At 39.2% G+C, this 16,525-nt stretch overlaps 2 protein-coding genes across 2 annotated transcripts in view; both read left to right on the top strand.

The window, feature by feature from the left end:
* Positions 1-2,518: 2,518 nt before the first annotated feature.
* MTRF1L (mitochondrial translational release factor 1 like) lies at positions 2,519-14,830 on the top strand. Its single transcript, XM_019472648.1, has 6 exons — positions 2,519-2,596; positions 3,825-4,008; positions 10,165-10,328; positions 11,302-11,419; positions 13,229-13,365; positions 13,824-14,830. Exons 2-6 carry the CDS (start codon positions 3,876-3,878, stop codon positions 14,037-14,039), a joined length of 768 nt encoding a protein of 255 aa, XP_019328193.1. The 5' UTR covers positions 2,519-2,596; positions 3,825-3,875; the 3' UTR covers positions 14,040-14,830.
* The window catches only part of FBXO5 (F-box protein 5), an 8,994-nt gene continuing 6,784 nt past the window's right edge, over positions 14,316-16,525 (top strand). The window contains exon 1 of the mRNA XM_009281421.2: positions 14,316-14,333. The gene's annotated coding sequence lies outside the window, so the exon portion shown is untranslated. The remainder of the gene's footprint in view (positions 14,334-16,525) is intronic.

Here is a 16,525-nt window from a genome sequence, read left to right as displayed (position 1 = left end):
GAGAGCGGTGAGGGGCGGGGAGGGTTACAGACCCGCCAGCTAGGGAGGGCCGGGGCCGTGTCCTCCGGCCTTCCGTCGCCGAAGGCGGGCAAACCTCCTGGGCGGAGGTCAGGGTACGAGTGAGCGGGAAGGGCTCATCCGCGGGCCTGGGAGCCGCCGATAGGTGAGGGCAGAGCAGCGTGATAGCACCTTGTTCATGTGAAATAAAGATAATTAATCGGGGGCAGAAAACGTCTCATTTTTTTTTCTTTTTGTGTGTGGATTTTTTTCCGCGCTGTCAAGACAGGCCCGCCTGCCTGCACCCGTTCCAGCAGCCAGAGGCTTTAGCACCTGTTCGTGCTGCCTCCGCCCTGCGATTTAACTTTGCGTTGTGTTAGTAGCTGCACGCTTTTAGTGTTGCCAAATAGTGGGTTTTACCCCCAATCAAACTTGGTTTTGATAGCAGTTAGAAACCAAAGTGCAGGAAAGGAGTACTTTTAAGATGAGTAAACATTCGCTAGATCACGAAATGTTCCCTAGATCATTTAATACTTACTACTTTGCTAAATACTGATTAATCAAGTGTTAACTGTAGTCAGTTGTTCTGACTAACGGATGTGGCAAGTGCTGTCTAAAAGCAAATGATTCCCCCCCCCCATTCATTCCCTCCTACCTCAGACTGAAAAAGGAGAAATGGTTCCTTTGAACAAACTAGTCATTGACCCAAATTAACTGAATGAAATGGAATGGAAGATATTTTTTTTTTCTCCTTTCAAAACCCGCTGAAGAAGCCAGTGTCATCAAAACCGGGCTTAGAACTTCAGCAAAGTGAAGTGATCACAAGGGCTTAGTCAGTAACTTTGAGCGCTTCTGTAGTTCATCTTTAAAAGTATTTATATATATTCTTTTAAGCTGATTTTAGAGCCTGTATTACATTTGCATCTTAAAGTATGCAACTGCTATTAATTTTTATATTAGATTATTTCTTAATTGCATAATAACTGCATTATCAGTAGCTGGTTTGACTCTAATAGATTTGTAATTCCTTAATTCTTAATCCTTCCTTCTGTTGGCCTTAATGACGAGCCCTTGATCAGTCAGTAGTTATTGTAAAGAAATGTAGATAGTTACAGATGATCAAGTTTACATATTTAAAGAGTTACAGTTAGGTAGTCAACCATGCATGCTCTTAGCCAGCTGTAGGTAAAGCATGGTTGTTGCTTAAGCCAATTTACGCATGATTATCTTTTTAATTTCCTTCTTACAGAAGTGATGGGGGGGTTAATTCACCAATATCAAACCTAAATTGTAAAGTCAAAAAGTTTCATTTAAAATTGTGCTAGTGACTAAATGCAGTTACAGTGCTGAAAAGGTGTGGCTTTACTGTAAGAATGCACCTCCTGTCTCAGCTGAAAGCATTTAAAAGCTTGCTGTACACAGAAAAAAGTAGTCTAGCATCTTTCTTTTTTTTCTCTTGCTGCTGAGCGTGCAGTTACGTGTCCCTGTGCCTGCCCCAGTTCCCCCTCTTTCATTGTGTGTACCATTTTCTCCTTTTTGGGGTAATATTTTTTTCTTCTGGGTGAGGGAGCTGAATAGGTGTGGATCAGAGGCTGCTTAAGATGTTGATTTTTTTTTTTTTTATTTTATTTTTTTACGTGGGTGTGTGTGAAGTTTGATATTGACCAGAAAAACAAGGAACACTTTAACATATCGAAACTGTAGTACAGAAAAACAAGTCTTACTTGTAAAGCATGAGTGTTGATCAGTCAAGTAACACTTTAAAATTACAAGTTCCTCTTATTATGCAAGAGCTCTTCCATACCTTTGTTTTTATTGATGTGTTAGAAGAATTGCAGCTGTTCTGGAATAAATTGACAGAGATAAAATACTTGAAATTATTTCTACTATGTTCAAATTTTTGCATACAGTGATAGGGGTGATAGTCCTTTTAATGAAGAGTGTCAGTTGTGGGGCTGCTGTGCTCTTTAAATCCTTGATGTTCCTGTCACGTTGAAATACAGAAAGTAATTTCTTAGAATCACAGAATGGCTGAGGTGGGAAGGGACCTCTGGAGATCGCCCAGTCCACCCCCTTGCTCAGGCAGGGTCACCTGCAGCAGGTCGCTCAAGGTTGTGTCCAGTCAAGGTTTGAATATCTCCAAGGATGGAGATTCCACAACCTCTCTGGGCAACCTGTGCCACTGTTTGACCACCAGCACAGCAACTGTTTGTTTTTTTGGTTGGGTTGGGGTTTTTTTGTGGTTTTTTTTCTTTTCAATGTGTAAGTGGACCTTCTTGTATTTCAGATTTTTCCGTCTTGAACAATATCAGAAAACACTCAATATGTACTGTGTATCCTATTATTAATCTCATTTTCTGACAAGTTTAGTGTGCTGGGGCGGGGGGGGGTTGTGTGGTGGTTTTTGGTTTTTTGGTTTGGTTTTTTAGAGTAAGTTCTTCATGTGGTTATTTTTCAGAAGGTTTTCTGAGAGTGGCACTGATATAGTTCTGAGGATTAACCATGCTCAAATATTCCAGATGAGAGTGAAGATTTCCGGAAGCTTGCAGAAAGAGAGATTGCCTCCTGTGAAGAAGAGATAGCTGAACTGAAACACCAGGTTAGATCCCCTTAAGAGCCTCTATTTCCTTGCCATTCTTAAATTAACAAAGCCAAATTGTCTTCTCATCAAAATAAGATGTATACGATAAACTCTTCTCTTCCTCCCCTCCCTGCCAATTACACTCCTCAACTAGTGTCTGTTATCTAAGGAAAATGAAAAACGCAGATGGTATAGAGACAGCCTGTAAGTAAGTGCCTTCTTGTATCTGAAATTGTTTGAATCAATGCATCTTTATAAGTAGGTGCTATAGTTTGTCTTGCCTGGGTGTACCTTTATGGATGTCCAGCTTTTTATCTATTGGAAACATTAAACTTGCGTAGTATCACACACACTAGTGGTTTTGAAAAAAATAGTTTTAATACTATGTAACTACTTTAGACTGCTACCTTACATAGGTTCTACGTAGTATCTATGTAACTTAACATAAAAATAATGATCTTTACATAAACAAACTGTTACATATTCTTAATGTTACTGGTGAAGTAGAAGCTGGTATTTTCACTGTCTTTATTCCTTCGACAACAATACAACAGTCACTTTATAAATATTTTTGTAAATACTTACAATTTTGCCAAAAGAAGGAGAAGTCTGGAAAGAAACATCACCTGATGCTAGTGAAGGAAGATGATTGAAAAGCATTTGCAAATCGTCCACAGTTTTGATCCAGCTTGCAAAATTGTGATACAGGTTTTTTTTGTTCTAGTGTGTCTTTCTTCTACAGGTCAGTATAAGGCTGGCTCTCCCTTTTTAAATAAATAAATGAATAATACGGCTGAGTTGTTGTTGAAGGACTGTCCTTCTGAACATCCATACCTTCTTAGCTCTGCAGTTGAGACCGGGTTAAAAGGAAATCTGATGGGAAGGGAGATGCTCCGTTGTCTTGCAAGAACCAGTGTGTATCCTGTGGTGTCCAGACGTCACAGCGCTCCTGATGGGTGAAAACCTCTGTGAGGTTTCACAGGTCTTGAGAGAGACCTATGTAGCTCCTGCGACTGTGAACAGGCACAGGGAGCCTTCCTGCAACGCAGCGTGTCCCCCCACCTCTTCCCGACTGCTGCCTCTTCACTGCAAGAGGCGTGAGAAGCCTGTCCTCTGGGCAACCAGCGAGTCAGTGCAGGAGGACGCAGCCTTGATTGATTACAGACTTGTCTGGCATTTTATACTATCTCAGTTGTGGATAGCAATGTCAGGGGGAAGTCTTAGCTGGGTGTTTTTCTATTTGCAGATAGCGTTGCTTTTGATTCCTTCAGAAGAAACAGACAAGAGTGATCTTGTCATGGAAGTAACCGCTGGAATCGGAGGACAGGAAGCCATGTTGTTCACCTCAGAGATATTTGATATGTATCAACGATATGCTGCCTATAAAAAGTGGAAATTTGAAATATTAGAATACTTTCCCAGTGAAATAGGTCAGTAATGAAAATACTTAATCTTTGTAACTTTTTAAGTTGAAACACTCATTCATATGACACTTGAATTTCCTGACTACATGAAGCTAATTTGCACAATTTTAGAAGCCGAAGATTGTTTGAATGTCTGAGTACAGTTTTGCTCAGCTTCTGTATTTGAGAATGAAACTCCATTTCAATACTAAAGTGCTAAAAAATAAAACTTGTCTTTCAGTAGTTTCAAAAAGTAGAAATGAAACTAAGTGCTTGGTGGAACAAAATTCAGAAAGTGATGCAGATTGTTGTTTAGCTTTATTTTTTTGCAAATATAGGTTACATATACTTTTTATTTGTATATGCTGTTCTGCTTAGTTACTTAATGTTTCTAGTGTTTATAGATCAGTTCGGTGGCAGGTTGAAAGTCTGTTTATTATTAGGGATCCCTTGGCAGAGAGGGATCAGTATAATTAAAACTGTTCTTGAGGTTTAATCTAGAACATTCTGAATTTATCTGAAATAATGTCATTAAAGGATTACTATAAGGAAATGGGGGTGTTTGGGTATAGCTCATCTGTAACAGCTAATGGATGAGCAAAGTGGGGGAATTATTGAAACTTTGAGAGGAGAGATAGGATATCTGATTATTTGTTAAAGTCTTCAAGTAAAATTTCACAGGTAGTCAGTTTAACGGCTTGATGCCAGTAAAAGGAGATGTTTCTCCTTTCTCCCCTCTTCCTTACTGCCTCTCTGCCTGTCTGACCAGTCTTACCTTTTTGGCTGGGTTTTTTTGCGGGGGGCTGTTTTCATGTCCTTTCACTTAAACTGGCAAAGACTGCTTTTTACGACTGGGATAGTTTTTTGCCTAGTTAATGTGTTAAGTGAGTTCTCATGAGCCTTAGAGCTAGCATAGGGTAAGCAGCAACATGGGGCTGAATGCAAGGAGGTGGAAAAACTGGATCTTCTGGTGATGATGAGCTGTGAAGTTGGTTCACTGCATCTAATGGAACAGCGTCTTTGCAAAGATGGGGATTGGTAGGCTTACACAACAAACTGAGTCAGTAGCACATGTTAGTTAATTTTAGCTTAATCCAGTTAGTGTGTAAAGTTGTTTCACAAAGATCAGGCTGCTGTCCCTGTGTTGCTGCTGACTTCTTTGCATTGGCACGTGTGATTATGCATTTTCGCAGAGTCTCATCACCAAGTCAGTCCAACTGAAAAATAGCACAACCCCCTCCCCGATTAGTTTTCAGGTAATCCAGCACAAGAGTAGAGGACAAATGCTCATGGGGGCAGCGGAGGCAGAAGTGTGTGGCTGCTGGTGGTGGCAGTGAGAAAACTAGGACCTCCTTCCAGGAGCAAGCGGTTCAGTCAGCTTAAGCCAACTGTGAAACTTCAATCCAAAACATGCCCAACCAGTGGCAGGGATTTTGGGTTTTGATTGACAGATTGCTAGCCATGATTCTCAGCAGGCTAGATTTGCTAAGTCTGTCTATGTTAACAGATCTGCAGGCTTACTGTTATCATAACAACTTATGCTGTTGTGAGTAAAGCCACCACATTTTGCTTACATACTGCTGTGAAGGTAATGTATATATCACAGTGGGTATGGATCAGTAGATGGGCAATTGTGCAGCTTACTGCTCCTAGCTCACATTGGTTGTGAAACTTTACCTGTATTCATACTTTCATCAGCATTTTTTTTTCTTTTTTAGTGAAACTTTGAAAAAGAAATGAGAAAAGCTAGGATGTTAGGATATGCAATCTGTCAGGAAAAACTCTAATCTTTTTTCAGTCAACAATATAATTGCAGAGAGACTTTTAGCAAGCTTTGAGAAATGTGAAGCATCTTCTAACACTTCTGTTTACTTATGCCGTATTTTGGACTCAATGATATTTTCAAGTATCTTGAACCCTTTCTGTTTCAACCGTGTTGAAATTCACAAAAAATAAATATCCACAACTCTCCTGAATGAGCTTCTCATGTCAGTGAGCTACTTCCCCCTTCTAATGAGGGTCTTTCTGTGCCCTAAGACCCTTCTTGCATAAGTACAGTTTTTGATTCATTGTTATATATTGAGGGATTAAAAGAAGGTTCAAAAGTTGGATGACATGGAAGAAATACAGTCGGACATCACAAACTGGGAAGTTGAAAATCTAGGTACAGGCTTGATTTGTTGTCTGTATTCACACTTCAAAAAAGGGAGGCCCACGTCTTCACCTTTCAGATATGCAGATAAAATTTAACTTACTATGGATTTCACTGACACTTCTGGGTTCTTAAAGTCTTTAATAGGATTTGATTTTTAAAAGTGTTATATCTGTAAAATGTTCAAATAACTTTCTTTGGCGTTCTTAGCAGGTGACATTTCAAGTTGATGAACATGAACTCAGGTTTTCACAGTATCAGAATCTCCTTCTAGAGTGGCTGCTGTCAATTCAATTAATAGACGTTTTTTAATTTAATGACACTTGAATTCAGTATTGTCTATTACCTAAATTTGTTACTATTGATAAACTTTTTTTTATGGTCAAGAGTTCATTTGTCAAGTAAACTGTTTGCATGGTTCAAGTGAAGGCAGGGACAAGAAGCAGCTTCATGTTACAGCACAGCTTGTTGCTGAAAGAGGAGAGTCATGTTTATCCCCATTCATGACCAGGCAAACGCTTTGCCAGGAGCTGAGCCAGTTCAGCCTTCAAAGCCGACAGAAATCTATTAACTTTTTTTTTTTTTCCAAAGTAAATGGAATAAACATGGTGCAGGTTAGATGGGTGTAAAGAGAATGGAGGAAGTGTCTCGGTCTTCTTTATTTCATGTACTAGGAGGAGAGGAGAGTTGCCCTTTCCGTTGAGGCAAGACTTAGATGGGCTAAACCCCAGCAGTCACATACAACTTCACCTTCAGAGCCCTGTTTCAGTCAGCTTAAACAAGGGCTGTCCCACCTTCCTGCCAGCTGTATGTTCCTTCTCACTCTCAGCTCTAGCAATTTTGAGGCCACAGTGTTAATTGGATCAATCCACTGATTTGGCTTAAAAACTCTCTGTTACTGGATAGTTTAAGTCAGGTCTGACTCAACTTGCAGTCCTGTAATTGGAAGAGAAAGGCAGCTGTGCTTGACTACCCTTTTGGTGAAAGCTCAGTCCTTGGACAAGGAGACCGCACCCTCAGAGGCATTCTCTTTAATGCCTTAAATGGGAAATTGAAGTAATACGTTAACCTTATATATATTAGCTGTATTTTCTCTTTGAAACTGCTAGGTTTTTAATGGATATATATTTATTTTAAACTCTTTTGTCTTGCTGAGGGCTTGACTGTGCACTGAAATGAATGTTTAGGAAGGTAGGATTTAAATTTAGAGAAAAATAAAGGCAGCCCTAGCCTTTGTCAGCCTCTTGCAGTATTTTTCTGATCTTAGCTTGCATGACCACGTATTATCAAAACTGAGGAGCTAGAAAAAAATTGGGAGGTAGAGGTACTATAGATGGCACTGCCACTGAAAGGCATGTTTGAACCCTCAGGTTCAAAGTATCTGTGCTGTGCTGAGTAAGAATGGAGTTAGGGATGCTTGCTGGTGGCACTAGGCTGTTGCATCCCATCCACGCTCCATTTTTATGGACTGCATGAGCAGAAGCAAGGTCCTACATTAAAACGTCATACTTCCTCATTTCAGAGAGCTCCAGAATTTGGCTGAAATCTGAATGTGAGCATGTGTGAACAAGGTGAATGTTAAACAAAGCTACAATCAAGAATTGGTTTCAGTCCACTCTTAACTGACTTTATTGACCTACCGCAAGGGATGCCACTGTGCAAAAATAGCACGTTCAAGATTTAGCACACACGTTAAAGCACAAACCCACGTCATTATTTATCCACTGCCTCTCACCCTGTAGTGGCAGGCAGAGACACAGATATGGGACTTTGTCTCAATTTAGTATGAGATGCCACATAAAAAATGAGTGCAAACTCACACCCTTGTTCTGTGCGCATCAGCTTTCAGGATAGAGAGGGACCTTTAATTGAAAGGGGCAAGCATATAGCTAGTAAGAGCTAACTATATCTGACAGGCCTATGACATGTCTGCCAGGGTAAAGGGTTTGTTGAGATTTCATTGGGTTTGGCTGCATTTCATATTAAACCTGTGTTGGTAATAGTTGATTTGAAGCAGTATGACCTAAATACCTGTCTTTTGAACCAGTTTCTTGGTCATCTCATGCTAAGCACTATGGTGCCACAGGCATACCTTTGTCACTACAAACTTTAAACTCTCCTGAACGTGTCACAGATGTGGCTGCAGCTCAAAGAGACAGGCTGTACCTGTGGTATATATATTAATGCCAGGAGAAGTGAGGGAGAAAAGGCAGAACATTAGCTTTCGCAATGAACTGCTTATCACGTAATTAATAGGCATCAGTAGTGCTGTAGCCTTGTGGACATTCGCATTGTTTTTACTCCTGACATAGCCTGGCTTCTTCCTCGTGTGCAGAGGTTGCTTATGATTTTTTTAGTACTTGCTTTTATATGTAAAGTAGTAAGTTTTATTACTCAACTACATTAATTATTTTAGGTTATATAAGATTCTTTTAGAGTAAAGGAAGAAATCTTTTGTTCATTTGAATAGCGTTTGCATAGCAGTAGAAAGACTTCACACTACCTGTTAGAATGAAACGTATTGATCTAAACTGAAGATTTTGACAGATATTCTTATTTGTTAAACCACATGCTTTGTGGTGAGATTTATTCTAAACATGACAGATTTATCTTACAGAATTGATAGTAGATAGTGGCTATAAATTAAATCAGTGAGGCACTAGGTATGTTGAACAGTGCATTTGAATCAAAGTGGTACAGATTTGTACAAGTAGGAGAAAAATTTTAAAAGTCAGAAGGACAAAAATGAGATGAAAGAGAAAGGAAGAGGCAGTTTAGGCTATTTTCCACAAACGTGACTGTAAAAGGAAATATGTTTTAGTAAAGTTATGAGGAAATGTTAAATTTCTGTAGAATAAAAACATTTGCAAACCTTCTCTGTGGAGGTGAAAAACCTGGCCTACGTTCTGGCTGATGATTTTTTCCTGCTCTGCAGGGCATTTTCAGATTCTACGTTGTCTTAATTTTCCTTTTTTAAAAAAGCTGCTACCTTGTCCCTATGGTTGATTTCCTTAGTCTAGAGATAGCCTAGAACAGTATTTCTGAGAAGTATGTGCCTCTTCTTTTCCTCGGCTGTGGTTTCATGTTGCAAGACTTCAACAGCAATACTCTTTCAAGGCCGCCTATCTCCTCTTTAATCATTCCCTTGGCACACCATCCACCATGCTGAGAATGGGATCTTGGAACTGAGCTGGATTAAAAACCAAAATGGGTGAAAAACTACATTAATTTATAGTGCCATCACTTCTCTGATCCTTCAAACAGTTATAGTAGCACAACTGAAGGGTTTGCACGCTAGCAAACAAGGACGAGCAAGAATGCCATAAACTAGTATTGCAACAAACTCTTTCTGTCACGAAACCATTGTCGTATTGGGCTTTACTTCCAAGTTCCGAGCTGTTCAATGCTAGTTTTTAGTACATTGCTGTCACATGTTTTGCTGGATGTATTGGTAAGAGGGGCAGGAGTGGAGTTCTGCTTGCTCCAGGGGAGCAAAAGATTCAAATGAAATGAAAGAGCAAAGACGAGGCACGGAGGAAAATGGATAAGAAGAGGAGTATGAATAATACTCATCCTTTAATTAAAGAGTTGGGGTTTTTCCCATCGAATTATAAGGTTCTGAACTAACAATAAAAAAAATTATGTAGTTTCTGAAGGTGGCTTTCAAAATTTGATCTTTATGTAAACTTACTGCTGGTGTTAGAGTTCTACTACGGTTTATGATTGTATGGGTACATGTATGTACATGGTTCATAGGCAATCTTTTTATGTATATAAAAAATTAAATTGTACTCTATAAAAAAGAATTTGACAGTCCTTTACTTGAGACAGTGTGTGAGTATGTATGTCTGGCTTTGTTTTTAAGAGTTTTCTTTCATTTTTGGTATAATTCTGCCTAAGTATTTAAATGGTAGATTCATAATTTTAAGAAACAAATGACAATGATGTCTGAATACACTGTTTGAAATATAACAGCATAGCACCAACAGTTTTTCTTACAGCTCTACAACTGTTTTTCTTCTGTATCTAAGGTGGCCTAAGACATGCAGTTGCCAGTATAGCAGGTCTTGAGGCTTACAAGTACATGAAATTTGAAGGAGGAGTGCATCGTGTTCAGCGGGTGCCAAAGACGGAAAGACAAGGACGCATTCACACCAGCACAATGACTGTTGCAATACTACCCCAGCCCACCGAGGTAATATTTATCTTTTCGTATAACAGACTTTACCATGAGCAATGTTTTTACATGCCCTATTGCTGATACCCAAGTGTTTTCTGTCTCTCTTGTTATTCTCTTTTAATGATTTTTTTTTTTTAATCTTAGTTTTAAACTAAGTCATATTTGTTTGTTTATTTTTATTTTTGTCTAGGAGGGTGAAATAAAGAATTTCTGGATTTCCTCATAATCCTAATCTCAAGAAAGTCACTGGCAGTTTACTTCACTAGAACTTGAAAAGTCACTGTGACTGTCTTGTATGTTTTGTGGAAAACTTTACATTTTTTACAAAGTAACAGAAGACTGAATTAGTTTACAGAGCTCATAGAGATTTCTTTTAGCACCTCCTCTTCCCCATTTTTGTAGTGTCCTCGCTTTCCCCTTCCAAAGTGTACGGGTGATAATTCATTCTTGCCATATGTGCTTGGTTAAAAACAACTGGCTAAGAAATAAAGCTTTGTTTTGATCTTTGTTTCACGTTGACCTAGCAAATTGTCAAAGATGTTGCTCCTTCCTATTCTCTCCCAAAGCTGTCTCGCTCCTTCCTCCCAGAGACCATCGCCCTATTTCAGAGCCAGCAAAGGGAGTATGTTCCATTTTATCTAAAAAACGTCTGGTCAAGTTCAAATATTGGTTAACTCTGCTGGAAGAGGGTGCAGAGCTTTCAGAAGAGGGGGAAGATTAGTGCTAAGGGATGGTTATGCCTTAAGCTACTATTTGTCTGATTTTCTGGCTTCCATCGTGTCACATTCCAATCTGGCTACAAGGATTTGTTGATATGTTTATAAGTGGATGCGAGCTACCACTCATAAGCTTTAAAAAGTTTGATCTTGCCTGAATGTGCCTTATAAAATAAACTAACTATGCATGTTTGACATCTGTCTAGAAAGAAACGACATAAATGTGTTCTTTTTTTTTTGCGGGGGGGGGTGTGTTCTGTCTCCCACGACAGATGAGGCTGCAAATTAATCCAAAAGATCTACGGATAGAAACAAAGCGAGCTAGTGGAGCTGGAGGCCAGCATGTCAATACCACAGACAGTGCTGTACGGATAGTTCATATTCCAACAGGTGCTTCACTTTTTCCTTAGTAACAAGATGTACATTGCAAAACTGCTGTCAGAATTTCTTTGGAAACAATGGTTTTATTTTCAAACCTGGACAACAGTAGAGCAGAGTTTTCATATAGTTTTCATGTGTGTTTATAGTACCCTAAATGCACCATCCTGTGCCCACTCCAATTTGTAATAGTGAAGACTACTGGCTTCAGTAGGTAAGCTATCCATTTTGCCGTTAAGCATGACACTCTAAAAGCGTCCAGATCAGTTTCTGTGAAAAAGTTATATTTAAGCTTTCACATAATGGAAAAGAAACTGAAAAACAGAGTAGGTTAAAATCTGATGATTTGCCTTTTCTTGACTAATCTCCAAAAGCGAGATTGCTCTATTTCCATATTAAAATGTTGCTTTTAATTGCAGAGTCTGCTCAGGATGCCAGCTTCCATTTGTCTGCTGGCTCCTTTCCCATAGATTACACACATAATTAGGAGGCCCAGCCCCAGGTCTCAGGTTAGGAAACGTAGGAGGGATAAGATTATACCCTCAAATGCTACCTGATTTTAGCTATCGTGTCTTTTTTTAATTGCCATTCCTAAACTTTTTACTTCCCTTTGAGCAATCCACAACAGCTGCCTTGACTTTCATTGCTTTTTAACTTTTCCTCTTCTCTACCACAAACATTAGTCAGGCTTTACAGCCTCAGGGTAATCCCGAGTGCTCTTTATCTTCACGTATCCAGATTTTTGCCACCCGTTTCTTCATATGTATTGAAGACATTAATCCATTCTGCATTTGTTGCATCACCTCAGTAAAGCAGAAGGTAAACAGTGGAGAGGATAGAATTCTGTTCAAGATACGGTGACAAAAAGGTACTCCAGATTCAAAAAGTTTTGGATCGCCTGCATGTTTGGAAAAAAAACCCACAAACTGAAACCAGCAAATGATCTTAGCTTTTGCTGAAGGCAGTCATTAGTGTTTGTTACAGAAATCTTAAAATGTATTGCAATTTTTTTTGTGGTTATGCACTAGAGATGGTTCATAGGGGGTTTTATATCTCCTGACTTTTTCCTATTCCACCTTTCCCTTCTTCATTCCTCTTGATCTCTCTTCCTTTACAATTGTCCTGTTACAACTTCTATATCTCTCATCCTAACTCTTTCTATAAACCTTCATTGCAATCCAAAAAGTTGCTTGTAAACAAGTCTTTCATAAAGTAATACTATGTAATCTTATAAAGGCGTACTGTAATCTTACCAGAGTTACTTAAAATAAATCCAAATAACAACTTAGCTTGTGCTGTCTTCTTCCTGTATTTCTTCTCCCTACTCCTTTCTTAAGCTGTTCACTTCTCATCTTAACTTGAATTGTATGTTTTGGGGGGAGAAACCACACTTTTTTTAAGAAAATAGTGCCCACTTTTGTATATTCTGATCATATGCTATATATTCACTACCTTGTGTATTTTACTGCTCCTTAAATCCTAAATTTCCTGGAACTGTGGCCAAAAATTACAAGTATTAAATGTGTCTTCTGTAAGTCAGATCACATCACGTATCTTTTATTTCATGATCTATCTGTTGTCCAACATACTGAATTAGATTTCTTGTCTTATGGCTTAAAGCACCTGTACAACTCAGCCTGCACTTCTCTCCCAAAATGTATCATTAGACATTATTAAGCCTGGACTTTTACATTCCCAGTCCAAAATATTTATTGAAGAAAGAGACAGCTTATTGTAACATAATAAAATTCTTCTAGAAATTGCAAAACCCTTTTAGTATGCGTTACTATTAAGTGTTAAATGTCATGATATTTTTGGCAGGGATCGTGTCTGAATGTCAGCAGGAAAGATCTCAAATTAGAAACAAAGAGAAGGCTATGCAAATGCTATGTGCTAAACTATACAACGCCAAACTGGAAGAAGAAACCAAAAAGAGAAACAGTGTTCGAAAGATTCAAGTAAGTTTCACTTAGTGAAGATATAATTCTGTACGAGCCTATGTTCTCGGGGTAACTCCTGTGTTGAACTGCAGATAGTAAATGGAAATACAGAGGAACAGCAGCCCAGGAAGGACTTACATGAGGCAAAAAAATTACATTTTAATTCAGCGATAAGGGTCATATATTAGCCAGACTTAAAGTTTCAGTAGTATGTAAATTCTAGAGATGTAGTGAAACAAACTGGATTACAGCATGAAGAACCAGAATAGTATTGGAAAAAGATACAGTAAAATTGTTCTTTTACGTTTGAGAACAATTACTGCAACTACTGAACTGGTCTGAGTACTATGTAACTATAACAAATTTTGGATAGTCGTGGGGGAGGAAGAGAAAGCTTTTGCTTTAGATGCTTAATCAACATTTCATCCTTTTTATAAAAAGACAATGATGATAAACTGATTCTTCTTGTTTGATAGATTGGAACTAAAGGAAGATCGGAGAAGATCAGAACATACAACTTTCCACAGGACCGGATTACTGACCACAGGATAAGCAGATCAGTGCATCATATGGAGTGTTTCATGCTAGGGGAAGAAATGCTAGATGAAATGATACAAACTCTGAAAGAATATGCTGATTATGAATCTTTAATGGAAATTATTTCAGAAAATGAAGAAAAGAGTCTATCCTGAACGTTGCTCTTTGTCAGCCCATTACAACAGATGTAGACATGTGTCTGCAAAGGAGCTTCTTGGAGCACCACCCAGAAAATGCAACTGCTTTTCAGATCATGAAAGACACCACAACTTGTTTTCCTCATGACTGATAAACAGTTTTCTTGCTTGCTGAGTAAAAGACTTTATTACCTTCATATGAGACATTATTGCTGCAGCAGTCCACTTAAAAAGTAAATTTGGCTGGGCCGGAAGTAACTGCAGTTTTTAACTTTCTCCACTGAGAAGATACTGATACACCACTCTCGAAAGGTACGCATTAAAAAATGGCCTATTTCTAGCTCCAGTTTTCATTTAAACAATAGTTTAAACATCAGTACAATGTCAACTAGCTTACTTGAGAGCACAAAAGAATCCTATTTTGTTTGAGTGATTGGAAGAAAGTGATAAATAAATGACCCTGCTACTAATCTGCACATTTGTTAATCACTTATATGTGGCATGGGAGAGGGAGTCAAAGTGTTATCTTCATGTTTTCATGGCCTTCTGGCCCTTATTAATAAACACAAAAAATTGTGTAGGAATATCCCTTGTTCCAAAAAAAAAAGCTGTGGAAGCCAAGTGACAAGTTACATGAATTGTTTTTGAAAAGGATGTTTCTGTTCTTGAGTCAAAAGTTAAAAGAATCATTACAATATTGTTTGGCTGATATTTCAGTCTCCATTTGGCTTCAGTTCAGTTTCTCCTTTATGTTTTTAATTGAGGCTCCAGTTTATTGATTTTCTAAACATTACATGGTATGAATGGCATCTTACTGGTTTGTTTATTTATTTAACAGCATCATATAAAACATTTGATCTGTGAAAGCAAAGTAAAACTTTTGCCTTTTTAATTTACTGATGTATGTGCACGTTTATATCTGTGGGTAAAGACGACCTTTAACCTTTATTTTAGACTACATTTTACAATCCCAAATACGTACAGCAATACAAAACCTGCAGCTTCCATGCCACATTATCCCATCGTGCATTGCACCTATGCATGTGTGTATACACACACAGAATGTATTTGAAATACAAATACCAGTAAATAAGAAATTGGAACCTAAGGAAGAATGTTACCATGAATATAGGGGTGTTTACTTTCAGACTTCTGATTAAAATTAGTGTAAGCAATTAGAAGAGGAACAAAGTAAGTTTGCTACAGATGGCTTATAGAAATGCATTATTTAAACATCCTATATAAAAATCAACTGATTATTATCAGTTTATTATCTTCTCTTATTTATTACATTTGAGACTGCAGTTTGAACCAATGAATGTCAAAAAAACACAGGATTATTTGTTTTCTAGGAAATACTGCATGGTAACTATGATTAAGTTCCAAATCTTTTAATTAAAGATGCATACATTAACTTCAGACGTCAGAGTGCTTGTATGCATAAGGTGAGGCATACATATTTCCTGCTGGTAAGTGTGAGACCTAGGTCTAGATTTACTAGCAGATTTACAACTCCCAACTGGCACATAAGAAAGTAAAAATAAACATTGGCACATTTTGTGTGTGCAATAATTAGATATTGATTGGAGCAGAAACTAGGATCGAAGTCTTTACTCCTACCAGATCAGTACCGTAAACGAAAGACTACAGAGCACTTGTGACAGTCGTCTTGACTTCACTTAAAGCCAGGCTATCTTATACCAAGCGATGGATGGAGTTTGCGATTCCTTCTCTCTTAACATCAGCTTCATATTCCTCCAGACAAATAAGGGCCATCAGCCAGGTCTAAGCACTGGACTACTGCATGAAACTTACACAAGCGTTCAGGTCTTTGTCACCCTAGACCTTCCCTGATGTTCCAGCTGGTAGCCCGGCTGGCCAGATCCTGCCTGGCTCGCCGCCTCCCTGTTCTTGCCTGGCTCCCGAACAGACACTAGATGTGTTGTTGCCTTGCAAGCGGCCAGCCTCCGGCCGGCGTGAGAAAAGCCAGGCATCACGTGGTCCTGGCAGGAGGCTGACAGAGGTATCCCAAAACTGGCATCTGGCAGTGTCATACGAGGTGGGCCTCACGATCTTGAGTGGTACCTCCTCGGTCTGCCATGGCAAGCTTTACTGCATAACGACTTCCAGTCCCTGCCTCGCTCCATACTCGTTCCAGTGCAAGGTCAGTCGTCCCGCTACAAACGCAACCTCCCTGAGCTGTGGGAAGATTCCGTTTTCAGCAGCGGCGGGATCCCTGCACGGGCGCCCAGCCTGCTTAGCTCCCGGTAGCCCTCCTCCTCGCTCTGCCAACTACTAGTAATGTTGATCATGCTTTAAAATAAACACAATTCTTCCTCGGGAAGGAACTGGGATGTGAGATCCGCCGCCGGACTTAACAGATCCCTCCCCGGTAGAGGAGCTTCGCGCACCTGGAGCGCGCGCTCTGGGCGTGCGAGGACGACGGGAGGATCCCAGGCGCATCCGTCTATAAAAGCAAACGCAGACACGTAGCTGGGCGCCAG

This window comes from Aptenodytes forsteri, unplaced genomic scaffold (genome assembly GCF_000699145.1).
Source record: "Aptenodytes forsteri isolate BGI_AS27 unplaced genomic scaffold, ASM69914v1 Scaffold82, whole genome shotgun sequence".
Classification (NCBI taxonomy): Eukaryota; Metazoa; Chordata; class Aves; order Sphenisciformes; family Spheniscidae; genus Aptenodytes; species Aptenodytes forsteri.
This window is presented reverse-complemented; position numbering and strand designations above follow the sequence as displayed.